Here is an 18681-nt window from a genome sequence, read left to right as displayed (position 1 = left end):
CTAATGTGTACCTGTTGGTCTATATATGTTAGTCCTTTAATAAGGATGCTTATGTCATGTACAGATTTTTTAAATTTTGTATAAACTTATGTATAAGTTGCTACATTTCAGGTTCTACCCTGAAAAAAGTTTGGATATCCAGACTGGTTTTCTTTGTCCTTCAAGAGATTAAGTGTTTTTGTTCTCTTTGAAGCAGATTGACCAGCAGTCCAATCTAAAAGTGACAACATTTATTAAATGAATTTGGAGGGTAGGGGCATAATTAATCCTAGTCCTGTGTAACCTCATGGTCAATAGATTTTACCCCAATCGGTTTATTATCCAAAGGGATTTACAGTCCTGTCCTGGATTTTATATCCCTAAACATATTGGTAAGGATTCCCACTTGTTTAATGGGAACATCCCCTTGTTTTCCTTTATCAAAGGGTCACTTTATGACTATTATAGACCTCAAAGATTCTTATTTGCACGTCCATATACATAGGGATTGTTTTCAGTTCCTGAGGTTTGTGTAAATGCAAAACTCTGCCAGTTTGCACTCTTTGTGGGATTCAATATTGCTGGTGAACAGAATCGGAACATTTCAGTTGCTCCTTATCTGGCTGATATCTAGTACAAGCTTATTCACTGTCAACATCTGTTGCTCATACTCTCAAAACTTTGTATTTCAAGACAATTGTTGGAGTATCAATGTACCTAAATCTCCTTATATCTGCTATGAGGGTAGCATTTAGAGGAGTCATAATAGACTCAATCCTTATGCATCTTTTTTTTCCTGTCGCAACTTCGCAATATTAACCCCGTAACGACCAGCGCCGTACCCTGTACGTCGCTGCTGTCCTGGGCCTCTCTCTGCGGTGATCTCGCTAAAAATAGCAAGATCACGCTATTTCTGCATGCCGCACGAGGGAAAAGGGAGGGATTAGGGTGTGGGATGTGTCAGGAGGGAGGGTAATCTATACACTAAAGCTAAAATTTACCCTACAAGCTACCTAATTAACTGCTTCACTGCTGGGCATAAAAAAAGTGTGGTGCGCAGTGGCATTTAGTGGCCTTCTAATTACCAAAAAGCAATGCCAAAGCTATATATGTCTGCTATTTCTGAACAAAGGGGATCCCAGAGAAGCATTTACTACCATTTGTGCCATGATTGCACAAGCAGTTTGTAAATAATTTCAGTGAGGAATCTAAAATTTTGAAAAGTTAACACATTTTTTTATTTGATCGCATTTGGTGGTGAAATGGTGGCATGAAATATAGAAAAATGGGCCTAAATCAATACTTTGGTTTGTCTACTAAAAGAAATATATAGTTTTGATAGGTAAATATAAAAAGGGCTCTATTTCTGTTTAAATGTAGTGATGGCAAAAATGCTAAAAATGCTCTGGTCTTTTGGAGACGTTTCTTTCATGTAATTAACAAGAGTCCATGAGCTTGTGACGTATGGGATATACATTCCTACCAGGAGGGGCAAAGTTTCCCAAACCTTAAAATGCCTATAAATACACCCCTCACCACACCCACAAATCAGTTTTTACAAACTTTGCCTCCAAGGGAGGTGGTGAAGTAAGTTTGTGCTAGATTCTACGTTGATATGCGCTCCGCAGCAAGTTGGAGCCCGGTTTTCCTCTCAGCGTACAGTGAATGTCAGAGGGATGGAGGAGAGTATTGCCTATTGAATGCAGTGATCTCCTTCTACGGGGTCTATTTCATAAGGTTCTCTGTTATCGGTCGTAGAGATTCATCTCTTACCTCCCTTTTCAGATCGACGATATACTCTTATATTTACCATTTCCTCTACTGATTCTCGTTTCAGTACTGGTTTGGCTTTCTACAAACATGTAGATGAGTGTCCTGGGGTAAGTAAGTCTTATTTTCTGTGACACTCTAAGCTATGGTTGGGCACTTTATTTATAAAGTTCTAAATATATGTATTCAAACATTTATTTGCCTTGACTCAGAATGTTCAACTTTCCTTATTTCCAGACAGTCAGTTTCATATTTGGGATTATGCTTTAAATTATCATATTTTTTCTTACCTCAAAAATTTGACTTTTTTCCCTGTGGGCTGTTAGGCTCGCGGGGGCTGAAAATGCTTCATTTTATTGTGTCATTCTTGGCGCGGACTTTTTTGGCGCAAAAATTCTTTTCCGTTTCCGGCGTCATACGTGTCGCCGGAAGTTGCGTCATTTTTTGACGTTATTTTGCGCCAAAAATGTCGGCGTTCCGGATGTGGCGTCATTTTTGGCGCCAAAAGCATTTAGGCGCCAAATAATGTGGGCGTCTTATTTGGCGCCAAAAAATATGGGCGTCGCTTTTGTCTCCACATTATTTCAGTCTAATTTTTCATTTGCTTCTGGTTGCTAGAAGCTTGATGTTTGGCATTTTTTTCCCATTCCTGAAACTGTCTTATAAGGAATTTGATCTATTTTGCTTTATATGTTGTTTTTTCTCTTACATATTGCAAGATGTCTCACGTTGCATCTGAGCCAGAAGATACTACAGGAAAACCACTGCCTGCTGGATCTACCAAAGCTAAGTGTATCTGCTGTAAACTTTTGGTAGCTATTCCTCCAGCTGTTGTTTGTAATAATTGTCATGACAAACTTGTTAAAGCAGATAATATTTCCTTTAGTGATGTACCATTGCCTGTTGCAGTTCCCTCAACATCTAAGGTGCAGAATGTTCCTGATAACATAAGAGATTTTGTTTCTGAATCCATAAAGAAGGCTTTGTCTGTTATTTCTCCTTCTAGTAAACGTAAAAAGTCTTTTAAATCTTCTCTCTCTACAGATGAATTTTTAAATGAACACCATCATTCTGATTCTTTGGACTCTTCTGGTTCAGAGGATTCTGTCTCAGAGATTGATGCTGATAAATCTTCATATTTATTTAAGATGGAATTTATTCGCTCTTTACTTAAAGAAGTACTAATTGCTTTAGAAATAGAGGATTCTAGTCCTCTTGATACTAATTCTATACGTTTGGATAAGGTTTTTAAAGCTCCTGCGGTTATTCCAGAAGTCTTTCCTGTTCCTAATGCTATTTCTGCAGTAATTGCTAAGGAATGGGATAAATTGGGTAATTCATTTACTCCTTCTAAACGTTTTAAGCAATTATATCCTGTTCCGCCTGACAGGTTAGAATTTTGGGACAAAATCCCTAAAGTTGATGGGGCTATTTCTACCCTTGCTAAACGTACTACCATTCCTACGTCAGATGGTACCTCGTTTAAAGATCCTTTAGATAGAAAAATTGAATCTTTTCTAAGAAAAGCTTATCTATGTTCAGGTAATCTTCTTAGACCTGCTATATCATTGGCTGATGTTGCTGCAGCTTCAACTTTTTGGTTGGAAACCCTAGCGCAACAAGTAACAAATCGTGATTCTCATGATATTATTATTCTTCTCCAGCATGCTAATAATTTCATCTGTGATGCCATTTTTGATATTATTAGAGTTGATGTTAGATTTATGTCTCTGGCTATCTTAGCCAGAAGAGCTTTATGGCTTAAGACTTGGAATGCTGATATGGCTTCTAAATCAACTCTACTTTCCATTTCTTTCCAGGGAAACAAATTATTTGGTTCTCAGTTGGATTCTATTATTTCAACTGTTACTGGTGGGAAAGGAACTTTTTTACCACAGGATAAAAAGTCTAAAGGTAAAAACAGGGCTAACAATCGTTTTCGTTCCTTTCGTTTCAACAAAGAACAAAAGCCTGATCCTTCGTCCTCAGGAGCAGTTTCAGTTTGGAAACCATCTCCAGTCTGGAATAAATCCAAGCCTGCTAGAAAGGCAAAGCCTGCTTCTAAGTTCACATGAAGGTACGGCCCTCATTCCAGTTCAGCTGGTAGGGGGCAGGTTACGTTTTTTCAAAGAAATTTGGATCAATTCTGTTCACAATCTATGGATTCAGAACATTGTTTCAGAAGGGTACAGAATTGGTTTCAAGATGAGACCTCCTGCAAAGAGATTTTTTCTTTCCCATGTCCCAGTAAATCCAGTGAAAGCTCAAGCATTTCTGAATTGTGTTTCAGATCTAGAGTTGGCTGGAGTAATTATGCCAGTTCCAGTTCCGGAACAGGGGATGGGGTTTTATTCAAATCTCTTCATTGTACCAAAGAAGGAGAATTCCTTCAGACCAGTTCTGGATCTAAAATTATTGAATCGTTATGTAAGGATACCAACGTTCAAGATGGTAACTGTAAGGACTATATTGCCTTTTGTTCAGCAAGGGAATTATATGTCCACAATAGATTTACAGGATGCATATCTGCATATTCCAATTCATCCAGATCATTATCAGTTCCTGAGATTCTCTTTTCTAGACAAGCATTACCAATTTGTGGCTCTACCGTTTGGCCTTGCTACAGCTCCAAGAATTTTCACAAAGATTCTCGGTGCCCTTCTGTCTGTAATCAGAGAACAGGGTATTGTGGTATTTCCTTATTTGGACGATATCTTGGTACTTGCTCCGTCTTTACATTTAGCAGAGTCTCATACGAATCGACTTGTGTTGTTTCTTCAAGATCATGGTTGGAGGATCAATTTACCAAAAAGTTCTTTGATTCCTCAAACAAGGGTAACCTTTCTGGGTTTCCAGATAGATTCAGTGTCCATGACTTTGTCTTTAACAGACAAGAGACGTCTAAAATTGATTACAGCCTGTCGAAACCTTCAGTCTCAATCATTCCCTTCGGTAGCCTTATGCATGGAAATTCTAGGTCTTATGACTGCTGCATCGGACGCGATCCCCTTTGCTCGTTTTCACATGCGACCTCTTCAGCTCTGTATGCTGAACCAATGGTGCAGGGATTACACGAAGATATATCAATTAATATCTTTAAAACCGATTGTTCGGCACTCTCTAACGTGGTGGACAGATCACCATCGTTTAATTCAGGGGGCTTCTTTTGTTCTTCCGACCTGGACTGTAATTTCAACAGATGCAAGTCTCACAGGTTGGGGAGCTGTGTGGGGATCTCTGACGGCACAAGGAGTTTGGGAATCTCAGGAGGTGAGATTACCGATCAATATCTTGGAACTCCGTGCAGTTTTCAGAGCTCTTCAGTTTTGGCCTCTTCTGAAGAGAGAATCGTTCATTTGTTTTCAGACAGACAATGTCACAACTGTGGCATACATCAATCATCAAGGAGGGACTCACAGTCCTCTGGCTATGAAAGAAGTATCTCGAATTTTGGTTTGGGCGGAATCCAGCTCCTGTCTAATCTCTGCGGTTCATATCCCAGGTGTAGACAATTGGGAAGCGGATTATCTCAGTCGCCAAACGTTGCATCCGGGCGAATGGTCTCTTCACCCAGAGGTATTTCTTCAGATTGTTCAATTGTGGGGGCTTCCAGAGATAGATCTGATGGCCTCTCATCTAAACAAGAAACTTCCCAGGTATCTGTCCAGATCCCGGGATCCTCAGGCGGAGGCAGTGGATGCATTATCACTTCCTTGGAAGTATCATCCTGCCTATATCTTTCCACCTCTAGTTCTTCTTCCAAGAGTAATCTCCAAGATTCTGAGGGAATGCTCGTTTGTTCTGCTAATAGCTCCGGCATGGCCTCACAGGTTTTGGTATGCGGATCTTGTCCGAATGGCATCTTGCCAGCCATGGACTCTTCCGTTAAGACCAGACCTTCTGTCACAAGGTCCTTTTTTCCATCCGGATCTGAAATCCTTAAATTTAAAGGTATGGAGATTGAACGCTTGATTCTTGGTCATAGAGGTTTCTCTGACTCCGTGATTAATACTATGTTACAGGCTCGTAAATCTGTATCTCGAGAGATATATTATAGAGTCTGGAAGACTTATATTTCTTGGTGTCTTTCTCATCATTTTTCTTGGCATTCTTTTAGAATACCGAGAATTTTACAGTTTCTTCAGGATGGTTTAGATAAGGGTTTGTCCGCAAGTTCTTTGAAAGGACAAATCTCCGCTCTTTCTGTTCTTTTTCACAGAAAGATTGCTATTCTTCCTGATATTCATTGTTTTGTACAAGCTTTGGTTCGTATAAAACCTGTCATTAAGTCAATTTCTCCTCCTTGGAGTTTGAATTTGGTTCTGGGAGCTCTTCAAGCTCCTCCGTTTGAACCTATGCATTCATTGGACATTAAATTACTTTCTTGGAAAGTTTTGTTCCTTTTGGCCATCTCTTCTGCTAGAAGAGTTTCTGAATTATCTGCTCTTTCGTGTGAGTCTCCTTTTCTGATTTTTCATCAGGATAAGGCGGTGTTGCGAACTTCTTTTGAATTTTTACCTAAAGTTGTGAATTCCAACAACATTAGTAGAGAAATTGTGGTTCCTTCATTATGTCCTAATCCTAAGAATTCTAAGGAGAAATCATTGCATTCTTTGGATGTTGTTAGAGCTTTGAAATATTATGTTGAAGCTACGAAATCTTTCCGTAAGACTTCTAGTCTATTTGTTATCTTTTCCGGTTCTAGGAAAGGCCAGAAAGCTTCTGCCATTTCTTTGGCATCTTGGTTGAAATCTTTAATTCATCTTGCCTATGTTGAGTCGGGTAAAATTCCGCCTCAAAGAATTACAGCTCATTCTACTAGGTCAGTATCTACTTCCTGGGCGTTTAGGAATGAAGCTTCGGTTGACCAGATCTGCAAAGCAGCAACTTGGTCCTCTTTGCATACTTTTACTAAATTCTACCATTTTGATGTATTTTCTTCTTCTGAAGCAGTTTTTGGTAGAAAAGTTCTTCAGGCAGCGGTTTGTTTGAATCTTCTGCTTATGTTTTTTGTTAAACTTTATTTTGGGTGTGGATTATTTTCAGCAGGAATTGGCTGTCTTTATTTTATCCCTCCCTCTCTAGTGACTCTTGTGTGGAAAGATCCACATCTTGGGTAGTCATTATCCCATACGTCACTAGCTCATGGACTCTTGTTAATTACATGAAAGAAAACATAATTTATGTAAGAACTTACCTGATAAATTCATTTCTTTCATATTAACAAGAGTCCATGAGGCCCACCCTTTTTTGTGGTGGTTATGATTTTTTTGTATAAAGCACAATTATTCCAATTCCTTATTTTATATGCTTCGCACTTTTTTTCTTATCACCCCACTTCTTGGCTATTCGTTAAACTGATTTGTGGGTGTGGTGAGGGGTGTATTTATAGGCATTTTAAGGTTTGGGAAACTTTGCCCCTCCTGGTAGGAATGTATATCCCATACGTCACAAGCTCATGGACTCTTGTTAATATGAAAGAAATGAATTTATCAGGTAAGTTCTTACATAAATTATGTTTTTTGTCTTAAATGCCCAGTCCTTAAGGGGTTAAGATTCAGAGGTTCTCTTCCTGCAATGAGCTTCATCCATTGGTAGCTCAGTGCATGGAGGTGGTGAGTCTTATGGTTCAGGCGTTAGTTAGAATTATGCCACTGATGGAACCTATTTCTCCATCCTGGAATCTGAACTTACTTTTCTCTATATTACAAGGATCTTCTCTTGAACCATTGCATTTCATTGATATTGACTATTATATGGGAAAGTACTCTTTCTATTAGCAATCTCTTTTGCATATAGAGTTTCTAAATTGTCTTGTGATGCTACATTTCTCACTATTCACAAGGTGAAGGCTATAAGTTTGTACTAAATATGATTTTCTTCCTACCAATCAAGAGGTGGTTCCTTCATTGTGTTCAGATCCTGCTAACTCTGGGTAGAGGATATTACATAATCTGATTGTAGTACTAGTAAATGCTTCAAGCAACTAAAAGATTTCAGATAAACTTCTATTATTGTCCCCACTACTAATCTAGTAAGGGGCAGAAAGCTACTAAGCTAGTATTCACCTATTAACGCACAAAAAGGGATTCAAGACTTTCTTGACGTTGGGAAGGCCTTTCTAAGAGTATTACAGCTTTTTCTTTTTTATGCAACAAGGTTGGTTTTTTAATGATTACCTTCTTTGGAGCAGATTTGCAAAACTGCAACATGTCTTATCTGTGTACTTTTTTCAGAGTTTATCACAGGCAGCTTTTGGCAGGAAGACCTTCAGGCCACAGTGTCAGCTAAATAAGAACTGCCAAACAAATGGTCCTTCCTTTTCCGTAACATAGACAATCAGCTTGGCTATTAATCCAATATGTTATGGAGGACTATGGACCATCATAATTTTACGAAAGAAAACTAAATTTGTTTACCTGATAAATTATTTTCTTTCAGAATAATGATGGTCCAAAGGCCCTGTCCGTTTAAATTTTTGGGCAACAGTTCTAATGACACCTCGATAAACCCTGCTTTGTCTTTCTTATTTATATGTTTCCTGTTCTCTACTCGGCTATACGTTAAACTAAGAAAGTGATGAGAGGTAGTAGGGATTTTAAGCTCTGATATGGGTTCTTGACCTCCTCCTAGTGGCGGGAAATATATCCCATATGTTATGGAAGACTGGACCATCATCATTCCAAAAGAAATTAATTTATCAAGTAAGCTTAAATTTTGTTTTTATAAGTTTAAAAATGAGAGATTGTGTTTTATGTTTTAACAAAAACTCTGCACTGTGCTATAATTAAAAAAAAGTCTTAACTTACGAGTAACTTAGAAATAAAAAGTGAACAAAACTTGCAGTGAATATCTTGCTTTAAGTGTAATTAGTCATTTCTAGTTCACTAGTATATATTAAATTTATTTTTAATATATTCATTCTGTACTTGTTTTAAAAATCTCTGGTTGAAACCTAGTTGAGTCATTGTAATCAAATAAAGATGTGTAAAAGTTGACATAATTGGCGATACTCTGAGGCTGTCTGACTTTAAGACTTGGAAGCTAACTACTCTAATTTAATGACTATAACCCAAATTGTATTTTTTTTTTTTTTTTTTTTTAATGTATTTGCAAAATTCAGATTACATGTAGATATTGCGCCCTTAGTTTGCAAGAGTTGGTTCATTATTAAAGGGGCAGTATACACCAATTTCCATATAACTGCATGTAATAGACACTACTATAAAGAAGAATGTGCACAGATACTGATATAAAAATCCAGTATAAAACCTTTTATTAGGTTAGACTGGAACACCCATTGAATAGGACTGAGAGCAGACCTTTCCTACCTCCTCACTCCCCTGCATATGAAAAGACCCATTATACCAACAGAAGCAAGCTGGGGTCTGTAGACATCAGTATACGTTTAAAACTTTGGGGCTTGGTTAGGAGTCTCAAAATCAGCAGAATGTTATTTAAAAATAAGCAAAACTATACATTTTCTTTCCTATGACTTGGAGAGTCTACAACATCATTCTAATTACTAGTGGGATATTTAACTCCTGGCCAGCAGGATGAGGCAAAGGGCCCCCCAGCAAAAGCTGTTAAGTACAACTTCCCTTACCTATAATGCCCAGTCATTCTCTTTGCCTCTGTCAATGGAGGATGTGCGAAGTTGGTGTCTGAAGATATTTAATCCTTTAATGGGTACTTTTCCCTGCAAGCAAGGATTGGGGTTTAGCTGTGTCCATGTCAATCTCTTTAGTAAGAGTAGTGGTGGCTTTTAGCAGTTAAAAGGCGGCAAGGTAGTCTTTGCTTTACTTTTAACACTTTGTTACCCATTTGCAGAAAGCCAGAGTTAGTTACTCTGTTCTTTTTTGTTCTACCCTCATCAGATGGTGGATGAGGTTGACAGACTGGGATGTTTTGTGTCTGCTCCACAGTGAGAACCCTGGACAGTAAGTAATTTTTTATTTCTTATCCCTTCCCTTGGCAGGTATGCTGTTACTGCCATCAGGGATAGAGGGGCCGTTATCAGTGACTGCTGTCACCTCCATTACCCTGATATAAAAGAGGGGTCTAGGATTTTTAGCTATATCCCAGTCTGGGGATATCAATCCATTGAGAGCAGCTTGACTTTACAGTGTAAAGGACGCTGGTGTATGCCATCATTTTTCTGTGTAACACTCTGTATTTTAAGAGGCTGTAACGCCTCTGAGTTTGTGTATGTTGTAAGCTAGTCACCATTAGGGCACTGATGGCGATATTTAACTGCGCATACGCAGTGCTCAGTTTAGCCCTTTCGCAGCAGACAGTATGAGGTACTTGAGTCTGCAGAATGGTATTCAGGGCCGCATTTGCGTTTTTATCTAGGGCCGGTGTAGTCATGGCGCTGGGGCATAGAACGTCATTCACCCCTTTTTGCGGCTCACAGTATGTAGCGCTGGGGTATGCAGAGTGCCGAGGTACAGTTTAATATTGTATTTTCAGCTTCCTATTTAAGTCACTTTTACAAATTTCTATTTTTCCTGTCATAGCACGGTTGTGTTTTTATTCAGCCACTTCAGTGAAAGGCTGATCAAGGAGGCTTATCGCGGCGTACGGCCGCTTATTTGTTTGCTATCTCAGCTTATGTTTTGCTCAAGGGGTTCAAGTGTGTGTCCCTGAACAACCGCTTAGTAAGTCGTTTGGTATGCTAAAGAGGAAATAGGCTTTATGTGAATAGCTTTATTTTTCCTCGTAGACTAAGCTGAGGACACCGCCATTTTAGTTTTCGGCGATGGTGCACATTTTCAACTACACTTCCCGCTCAGACAAATGTAAGTTATTGTCTTTTAGCTACTATTGATCCTAGTGTGTTTTTATTTCCTTTAATTGTCTTGAGATTGTATTTCTCAGCGGCTACTACTCCTATGGGCTGAAGCCTTTAGGTAGCGAATTGTTGCCCTGGTTAGAACCGCTGTTGAGGGCTGGTCCATTGAGACTGTACAGAGCTGCGTCTTGGATATCGTCTCTACTCCCCTGTTAAGCGACTGGAAGCGCTTTATGTGGGCTTTGGACAGTGAGGAAGCTCAGATCCCTCAGGATGAGTATTCTTGCCCTCTGTCCATAGCGGTGTCTCATTAGAACTAGATATGAGGCATAGACTGTATATTTCACTTTTAGTTCTTCTGCTAATAAATTAGTGCCTTCTGTGAGGGCTTTTTGCGGTCATGGGGGCAGTACTGTTTTAGACAGTCCTTCATAGACTGGTTTGTTGTACAAATGGTTTGTTTTTTAAGACAAAGAATTTGTACTTTTCTTTTTAAATCAGAATTTTTTTTAACTCATAAGGGATGTTTGTTGCCATATATTGGCTATTAATGATATTCTCCATTAATTCTATTTAAACATTTTACTAAGACATGTTTAATTAGTTATCGTTCTGATTAAGTACAGTATTAAGGCATCTCTATAGGTCTTTATTCTTTCAGATGTAGACAATTTTCATGTTCATAATCATGTTGTCTTTCATGATTGAATTTATACTGTATTTTATTTACATTATAGTGTGTTTGTCTGTACCACTTATGATGTATTTTTTTCTGTCCCTTTTTTAAGGAATGTTTTTGCCTGGGATTATCATCCCTCAGAGAGATCGTAATTGTATCCTAAGTAAACCATTGGATAGAGATTGCTATAAGCATTCTATTTACTTTAATAATTTTCTGCTGTATGTTGACAGTATTTTCTAAACAGAGGCGGATTTTCTGAACAGACATACTTTTCTTCCGGGAGGAGTGGGCTCTCCACCTGGAAGTGTTCTCCAGGATAAGACTCAGGTGGGGGTTCCGGAGTTGGATCTAATGGCGTCGCGTCAGAACGCCAAGCTTCCAAAGTACAGTTCAAGGTCAAGAAATCCTCAGGCCACCCTGATAGATGCTCTAACGGTTCTTTGGGGTTTTCATTCTAGCATACCTGTTTCCTCCGTTTGCTCTCCTTCCATGAGTCTTTGCTCCTATCCATCAGGAGAGAGCGTCTGTGATTGTAATCTAGTTTGCAGATCTGGTTGAAGATGCCATCTATTCCTCCTCAGAGTTTCCTTTGAGGAAGGACCTTCTAATTCAGGGTTTATTCGTCCATCCAAATCTGGATTCTCAAAAACTGACTGCTTGAAGATTAAGCGCCTGGTTCTGTCCAGACATGATTTTTTCGGTAGCGGTCTTTGATACTATGCTTCCGGTTTGTAAACCTGTTACTCGCAGGATTTACCATAAAGTATGGTGTAAATACTTTTTTTGATGCAAAGCTATAGGTTTCTCCTTGAATCAGTTGAGGTTTCCCGAAATGTTATTGTTTCTTCAAGATGGTCTGCAGAAAGGTTTGAGAGTCTGTACTCTGAAGTTCAGATTTCTGCTCTGTCTATTCTTTTGCAAACATCTGGCAGATTTTCCAGATGTAAAAGCTTTTGTTCAGGCCCTGGTCTGAATCAGGCCGGTGTTTAAACTTGTTGCTCCTCCTTGGAGCCTTAACCTAGTTCTTAAAGTTTTGCAGCAGGCTCCGTTTGAGCCGATTCATGTTGTTGTTATAAAGTTATCTTGGAAGGTTTTGTTTTTCCTTGTTATTTCTTCCACTTGCAAAGTTCTGAGCTTTCTGCTCTGCGCTGTGATTCCCCGTACCTTTATTTTTCATGCAGATAAGGCGATCTTTCGTACTAAATTGGGGTTTCTCCCAAAGGTAGTGTCAGATCGAAACATTGATCAGGAAATTGTAGTTGCTTCTTTTTGTCCTAATCCTTCTTCTCATAACTTGGATGTTTTACGTGCTCTAATGTTTTACCTTCAAGCTACTAAAGATTTTAGGCTATTTTCTGCCCTTTTTGCTGTTTTCTCAGGAAAACATAAGGGTCAGAGGGCTTCTTCTACTACTTTATCCTTCTGTTTAAGCAGTCTGATTTGCTTTGCTTTTGAGACTGCTGGACAGCAGCCTCTTGAGACTTTCGGCTCTTTACTCTAGGGCTATCTCCTCAGCTTGGGCTTTCAAATATAAAGCTTCTGTGGAACCGATTTGCAAGGCGACAACATGGTTCTCTTGGCATACTTTTTCCAAATTTTGCAATTTGTTTCTTTTGCCCCAGCTGAGGCCTCTTTTGGGAGAAGGGTTATTCAAGCCGTGGTGCCTTCTGTTTAGGTCCTCCTACCTTGTTCTCTCTCCCTGTTCATTCCTTGTCCTCTAGCTTGGGTATTGGTTCCCACTAGTAATTGGAATGGTGTAGTGGACTCTCCATGTCATAGGAAAGAAAACAAAATGTATGCTTACCTGATAAATTTCTTTCTTTCCGGACATGGAGAGTCCATGACCCGCCCTCTTTTTAATTATAATTCAGCTGTTTTTTTTAGTAAACCTCAGGCACCTTTTCACCCTTGTGTTTCTTTTTTCCATTTTCCTTTGCCTGAATGACTGGGGATTATGGGTAAGGGAAGTTACACTTAACAGATTTGCTGGGGTGATCTTTGCCTCCTCCTGCTGGCCAGTAGTTGAATATCCCATTAGTAATTGGAATGACGACGTGGACTCTCCATGTCCAGAAAGAAAGAAATTTATCAGGTAAGCATACATTTTGTTTTTACAAAAACACTCGCAGATGGGCAATTTAAATGGATCTACAAAACATTTATGCAAAGAAAAATCTAGTGTACAGTGTCCCTTTAAGGGAACAGAAGTTGCTACAAAAAAAAGCTGCACTTTAAAGGGAAACTAAACCAAATTATTTTCTTTCATGATTCAGAAAGAGCATGCTATTTTACACTAATTTACTCCTATTATTAATTTTTCTTTGTTCTTTTTTTATCTTTATTTAAAAAAGCAGAAATCTAAGGTAAGGAGCTGGTCCATTTTTGGTTCAGCACCCTGGGTTGTGCTTGCTGATTGGTTGCTTCATTTATCCACCAATCAGCAAGCGCTACCCAGGTGCTGAACCAAGAATGGGCCGGCTACTAAGCTTGCATTCTTGCTTTTCATATAAAGATAGCAAGAGAAAGAAGAACATTTGATAATAGGAGTAAGTTAGAGCATGCAATTTAAAGCAACTTTCTATCTGAATCACTAAAGAATTGCTGCTAAACAAACCATTCATTTGTGAAATATATGTGCTTGAAGTATTTAAAATGCCAAAGGCACAGTTAGCTATAGTGGAATTTTGTTTTAGCACCAGTCTGTTTGGCTGGGACTATGCCTGCAGCCAGTCCGGAGCGGAAAGCTCTTTTTGTGGACAGCATTAAATATCAAAGCAACATTCGCCCTTAGCATTTCTTTACTTTACATGTAGGGCTTTTTGACAAGTAAGCACTCCAGCTTTATAGCACATAACTGTCAACTGTTCAAATTCCACTCTTTCATACACTTGTACCGCAGTAGCATTAAAGGGACATGAAACCCAGTTTTTTTTCTTTTGTGATTTGGAAAGAACATGCGATTTTAAACAACTTTCTAATTTCTATTATCTAATTTGCTTAATATTCTTGATATTCTTTACTGAAAAGCATATCTAGATAGGCTCAGTAGCTGTTGATTGGTGGCTGCACATTGATGCTTCGTGTGATTGGCTCACCCGTGTGCATTGCGATTTCTTAAACAAAGAATATGTAAAGAATTAAGCTAATTAGATAATAGAGAATACAATTTTAAACAAGATTCCAATTTACTTCTATCTAAATCATGAAAGAAAATTGTTGGGTTTAATGTCCCTTTAAGCATCATTCCTTAAATGATGCTTGTATGTTTCTCGCCTGTATATGAAAGAACAGCAGTTAAACATGCTTGTTTGTTTCTTTTTTGTTGTTTTTTTTTATACGAAACAAAGGTTACGTAAAAGCTGTTAGAATGCAAAGTGAAACTAACAGGAAGTGGGAGACTGTGTACTAAGTTCTGGAACACTGCTACTCACTGTCTAAATGGACTCCCACAGAACAATAAATGGTTTATTCCGAACAGGAACATTCAGTTTTCAAAAACAAAAAACAGAGATACATTTTGTAACATCTTTTAGATAAAACAGGGAACATTTTTTATAAGGGGTACAATAAAAAAAAAATGTCACCATACATAGACAATACCATCTTAGAAAACCGAAATATGATCACAATCGCCTACAAAACAGCCTATATATATTTTTTTATTAATTAATTGAAAAAGTTACTGTCCCACAATATTCAAGTATTTTGTCAGTTCGTAAAAGCTGTACAATGTGTTTGTTTTTAGTGGTATATTAGTATTAAAATTAGTTTATGTATACAGGATCTGTTTATTTTAATGTCCCAAATTCCTGATGTTTATTGGCCCCTAGGCTGTATCCTATAAAAGAGGTGTTTAATATTCCATTATGTGTTACATGCTGCTGTAGGTTGTTTTTCTAAAAGTTATTACATTTTCATATATCTGTCCATTTAGATGTCTTCTTCAGTGTTCCGTATGGCAAGACTGGATGTTTTCACTTGGCTATATAAATCCCAAGAATTCAGAAGAACAGAAGATTACAGAGATGGTGTACAACATATTCAGAATACTTCTGTATCACGCAATAAAATATGAATGGGGAGGCTGGCGAGTCTGGGTTGATACTCTCTCTATAGCCCATTCTAAGGTAGTTAGCACTCTTTACTTGTAAATCTTTTTAAACAGGTAAAAATACATTCATGGTACAGAATCTATACATATCAATTTGGTGTTATCTTGTGGATTGTGTTGTTTAACGCTATGTTTATAAATGACAATGCACTTTTTGGTTTAATTCCTAGGCTGCCAAAGAAAGCTATATATTGCTATGGATTTATTTATTTTGTTTTTCAAATTCCAGGTTTAAAATATCTTGTATCGAGTGCATTTCCTCAGTCATAGACATATGTAACCTCAGCTTAATTGTGTTTATTGTAAAAACTAGAGCTGTGACATTTTTTCAGCTTGCTTACATAGCTTGTCTACATGGGTTGGTAAAATTAAAGAGACACTGTACAAATACTTTCATTCTGCAAATAGTTCTTTCTGGAAAAGTATAATTTTTTCATTTGAACTATGCACCCACCGCAGCCAAAACTCCATCAGCTCTTAACATGTAACTGGTAGTTCCAGATCTCAGTAGCATATAGTTTAATATATGAAAAGAACAGAACTATAAATCCCTCAAATAACTATACAGCAAAGGCACATTTATGCAGCAGGTGACATGTAGGTGCGGAATCTTTTTATATGTGATAAGGGAGGAAAAATAATTTATTATTGCTATACTTCTGTGTTATATATTACTTGGAGATAAGATGTTTTCTCTTACATGGTGTATCCAGTCCACGGATTCATCCTTACTTGTGGGATATTCTCATTCCCTACAGGAAGTGGCAAAGAGAGCACACAGCAGAGCTGTCCATATAGCTCCCCCTCAGGCTCCGCCCCTCCAGTCATTCTCTTTGCCGCTCTAACAAGTAGCATCTCCACGGGAGGGTAAAGTGAATGTGGTGTTAGATTTGTAGTTTTTATTTCTTCAATCAAAAGTTTATTTTAAAATAGTGCCGGTTTGTACTATTTATTCTGTGGCAGAAAGTGATGAAGATTTCTGCTGAGAGGAAAACGATTTTAGCATGTTGTAACTAAAATCCATTGCTGTTCCCACACAGGACTGTTGAGTACCAGAAAACTTCAGTTGGGGGGAACAGTTTGCAGGCTTAACTGCTTTAAGGTATGTTTCAGTCATTTTTTCTAGTCAAGACTTAGTAATGCTAGAAGACTGACAAGGATCCCCATGTGGGAAAGGTAAGCCATATTCTGAGACTTAGTATAGAAGGAAGGCTTATTTAAAAGGGCTCAAAACACTGGTGGACACTGTTAAGGGGCAATCGATTATTTTTTTACAAAAATCTGATATTTATACAAGTTTATATTACATTTGAAACACTTTTTTTGGGGTTTATTCCGCATGGCATATATTTAGACACCTATTTTGGCTTGGGAAGGCCCCACAACTCCAGAGTGAAGAGGGAGGGGGCCTGAAATTCGCGCCTCAGTTGCGCAGTTGATTTTACAGACTGCTTCATGCAGCTCCATGTGAAGAGTCCAAAGATTACTTGAGGACTTTCAGAGAGGCTTATTTTCTATCAAAACTAATCCCCAAGGAAGGTAGGGCCACAGCAGAGGCTGTGGCATGGTGCTGTAGTTTGCTAACTGGTTGCCAGCTTTAATTTGCTCCGGTTTGGGCAGTAAGGGGTTAATTGACTTGATATTTACTGTGCAATCATTTCAAAGCATTAGGATCATATGGTGAAAATTTCATAAAGATTGGATGATTTTCGGAGATTTAGTAAAAAAAGTGTGCGCTTTTTATTATTTAAAGGCACAGTACCGTTTTTTCAAAAATTGTATTTTACTGTATTTGAGTGCTGTCTAAGTCTGTTTAACATGTCTGAGCCTACAGATAGACCTTGTTCTATGTGTTTAATAGCCATGGCGGTACCCCCTTTACATTTGTGTTTAAAGTGTGCTAAGGTATCTAAACATTTTAAAGACCATGCAGTGACACTTAAAAATGTAGCCCAAGATGATTCTTTAACGGAAGATAACGAAGGTCCTCCTTCCTCTCCCCATGTGTCGACACCAGTTACGCCCGCGCAAGCGATGCCTAGTACCTCTAGCGCATTGACCCCTATTACATTACAACAATTAGCAGCAGTCATGGATAATTCCCTTGCGGCATTTCTATCCAAACTGCCAGTTTTTCCTAAAAAGCGTGATAGCTCAGTTTTAAGAACAGTGGATGAGCAATCAGAAGTTTTGGATGATTTATCTGTTGTACCCTCACAACACTCTGAAGTGGCAGTGAGAGATGTACTGTCCGAGGGAGAAATTTCTGACACAGGAAAGGTTTCTCAGCGGGCAGATTCAGATTCCTTAGCGTTTAAATTTAAGCTGGAACACCTCCGCGTACTGCTTAAGGAGGTTTTAGCTACGCTGGATGATTGTGACCCCATGGTGGTCCCAGAAAAATTGTGTAAAATGGACAAGTTTCTAGAAGTCCCTGTATACACTGATGCGTTTCCGATCCCGAAGAGGGTGGCGGATATTGTGACTAGGGAGTGGGAGAGACCAGGTGTACCTTTTGTTCCCCCCCCCCATCTTTAAGAAAATGTTCCCCCCCCATCTTTAAGAAAATGTTCCCCATAACTGACCCCAGGCGGGACGCGTGGCAGACAGTCCCTAAGGTAGAGGGAGCAGTTTCCACACTAGCCAAGCGCGCAAACATACCAATAGAAGACAGTTGTGCTTTCAAAGATCCTATGGATAAAAAATTAGAAGGTTTACTAAAGAAAATATTTGTTCAACAATGTTTCCTTCTTCAACCGATTGCCTGCATTATTCCTGTATCTACTGCATCAGCTTTTTGGTTTGAGGCGCTGGAGGAGTCGCTCCAGAGGGAGACTTCATATGACGAAGTCATGGATAGAATTCATGCTCTAAAGCTGGCTAATTCTTTTATTACAGATGCCGCTTTACAATTTGCTAAGTTAGCGGCAAAAAATTCTGGTTTTTCCATTATGGCGCGAAGAGCGCTTTGGCTCAAATCGTGGTCGTCTGACGTGTCGTCCAAAACCAAATTACTAAATATTCCTTTCAAGGGAAAGACCCTATTCGGCCCAGAGTTGAAAGAAATTATTTCGGATATCATTGGGGGGAAGGGCCATGCCCTTCCACAAGATAGACCGTTTAAGGCCAAAAACAAGGCAAATTTTCGCTCCTTTCGCAACTTCAGGAGCGGACCTGCTTCAACCTCTGCAACCGCAAAGCAAGAGGTTAACGCTTCCCAGCCCAAAGCAACCTGGAAGCCTTTGCAGGGCTGGAACAAGGGTAAACAGGCCAAGAAGCCTGCGGCTGCTACCAAGACAGCATGAAGGGGTAGCCCCCGATCCGGGATCGGATCTAGTAGGGGGC

The 18681-nt window shown here is 38.9% G+C and overlaps 1 protein-coding gene across 1 annotated transcript in view; it reads left to right on the top strand.

Moving 5' to 3' along the window:
* NBEA (neurobeachin) overlaps window positions 1-18681 on the top strand; it is a 1472531-nt gene that overhangs the window by 581510 nt on the left and 872340 nt on the right. Inside the window, exon 21 of the mRNA XM_053708445.1 lies at window positions 15160-15352. Within this exon, the coding sequence (XP_053564420.1) occupies window positions 15160-15352 (193 nt within the window). The remainder of the gene's footprint in view (window positions 1-15159; window positions 15353-18681) is intronic.

Source organism: Bombina bombina, chromosome 3, assembly GCF_027579735.1.
Source record: "Bombina bombina isolate aBomBom1 chromosome 3, aBomBom1.pri, whole genome shotgun sequence".
Classification (NCBI taxonomy): Eukaryota; Metazoa; Chordata; class Amphibia; order Anura; family Bombinatoridae; genus Bombina; species Bombina bombina.
This window is presented reverse-complemented; position numbering and strand designations above follow the sequence as displayed.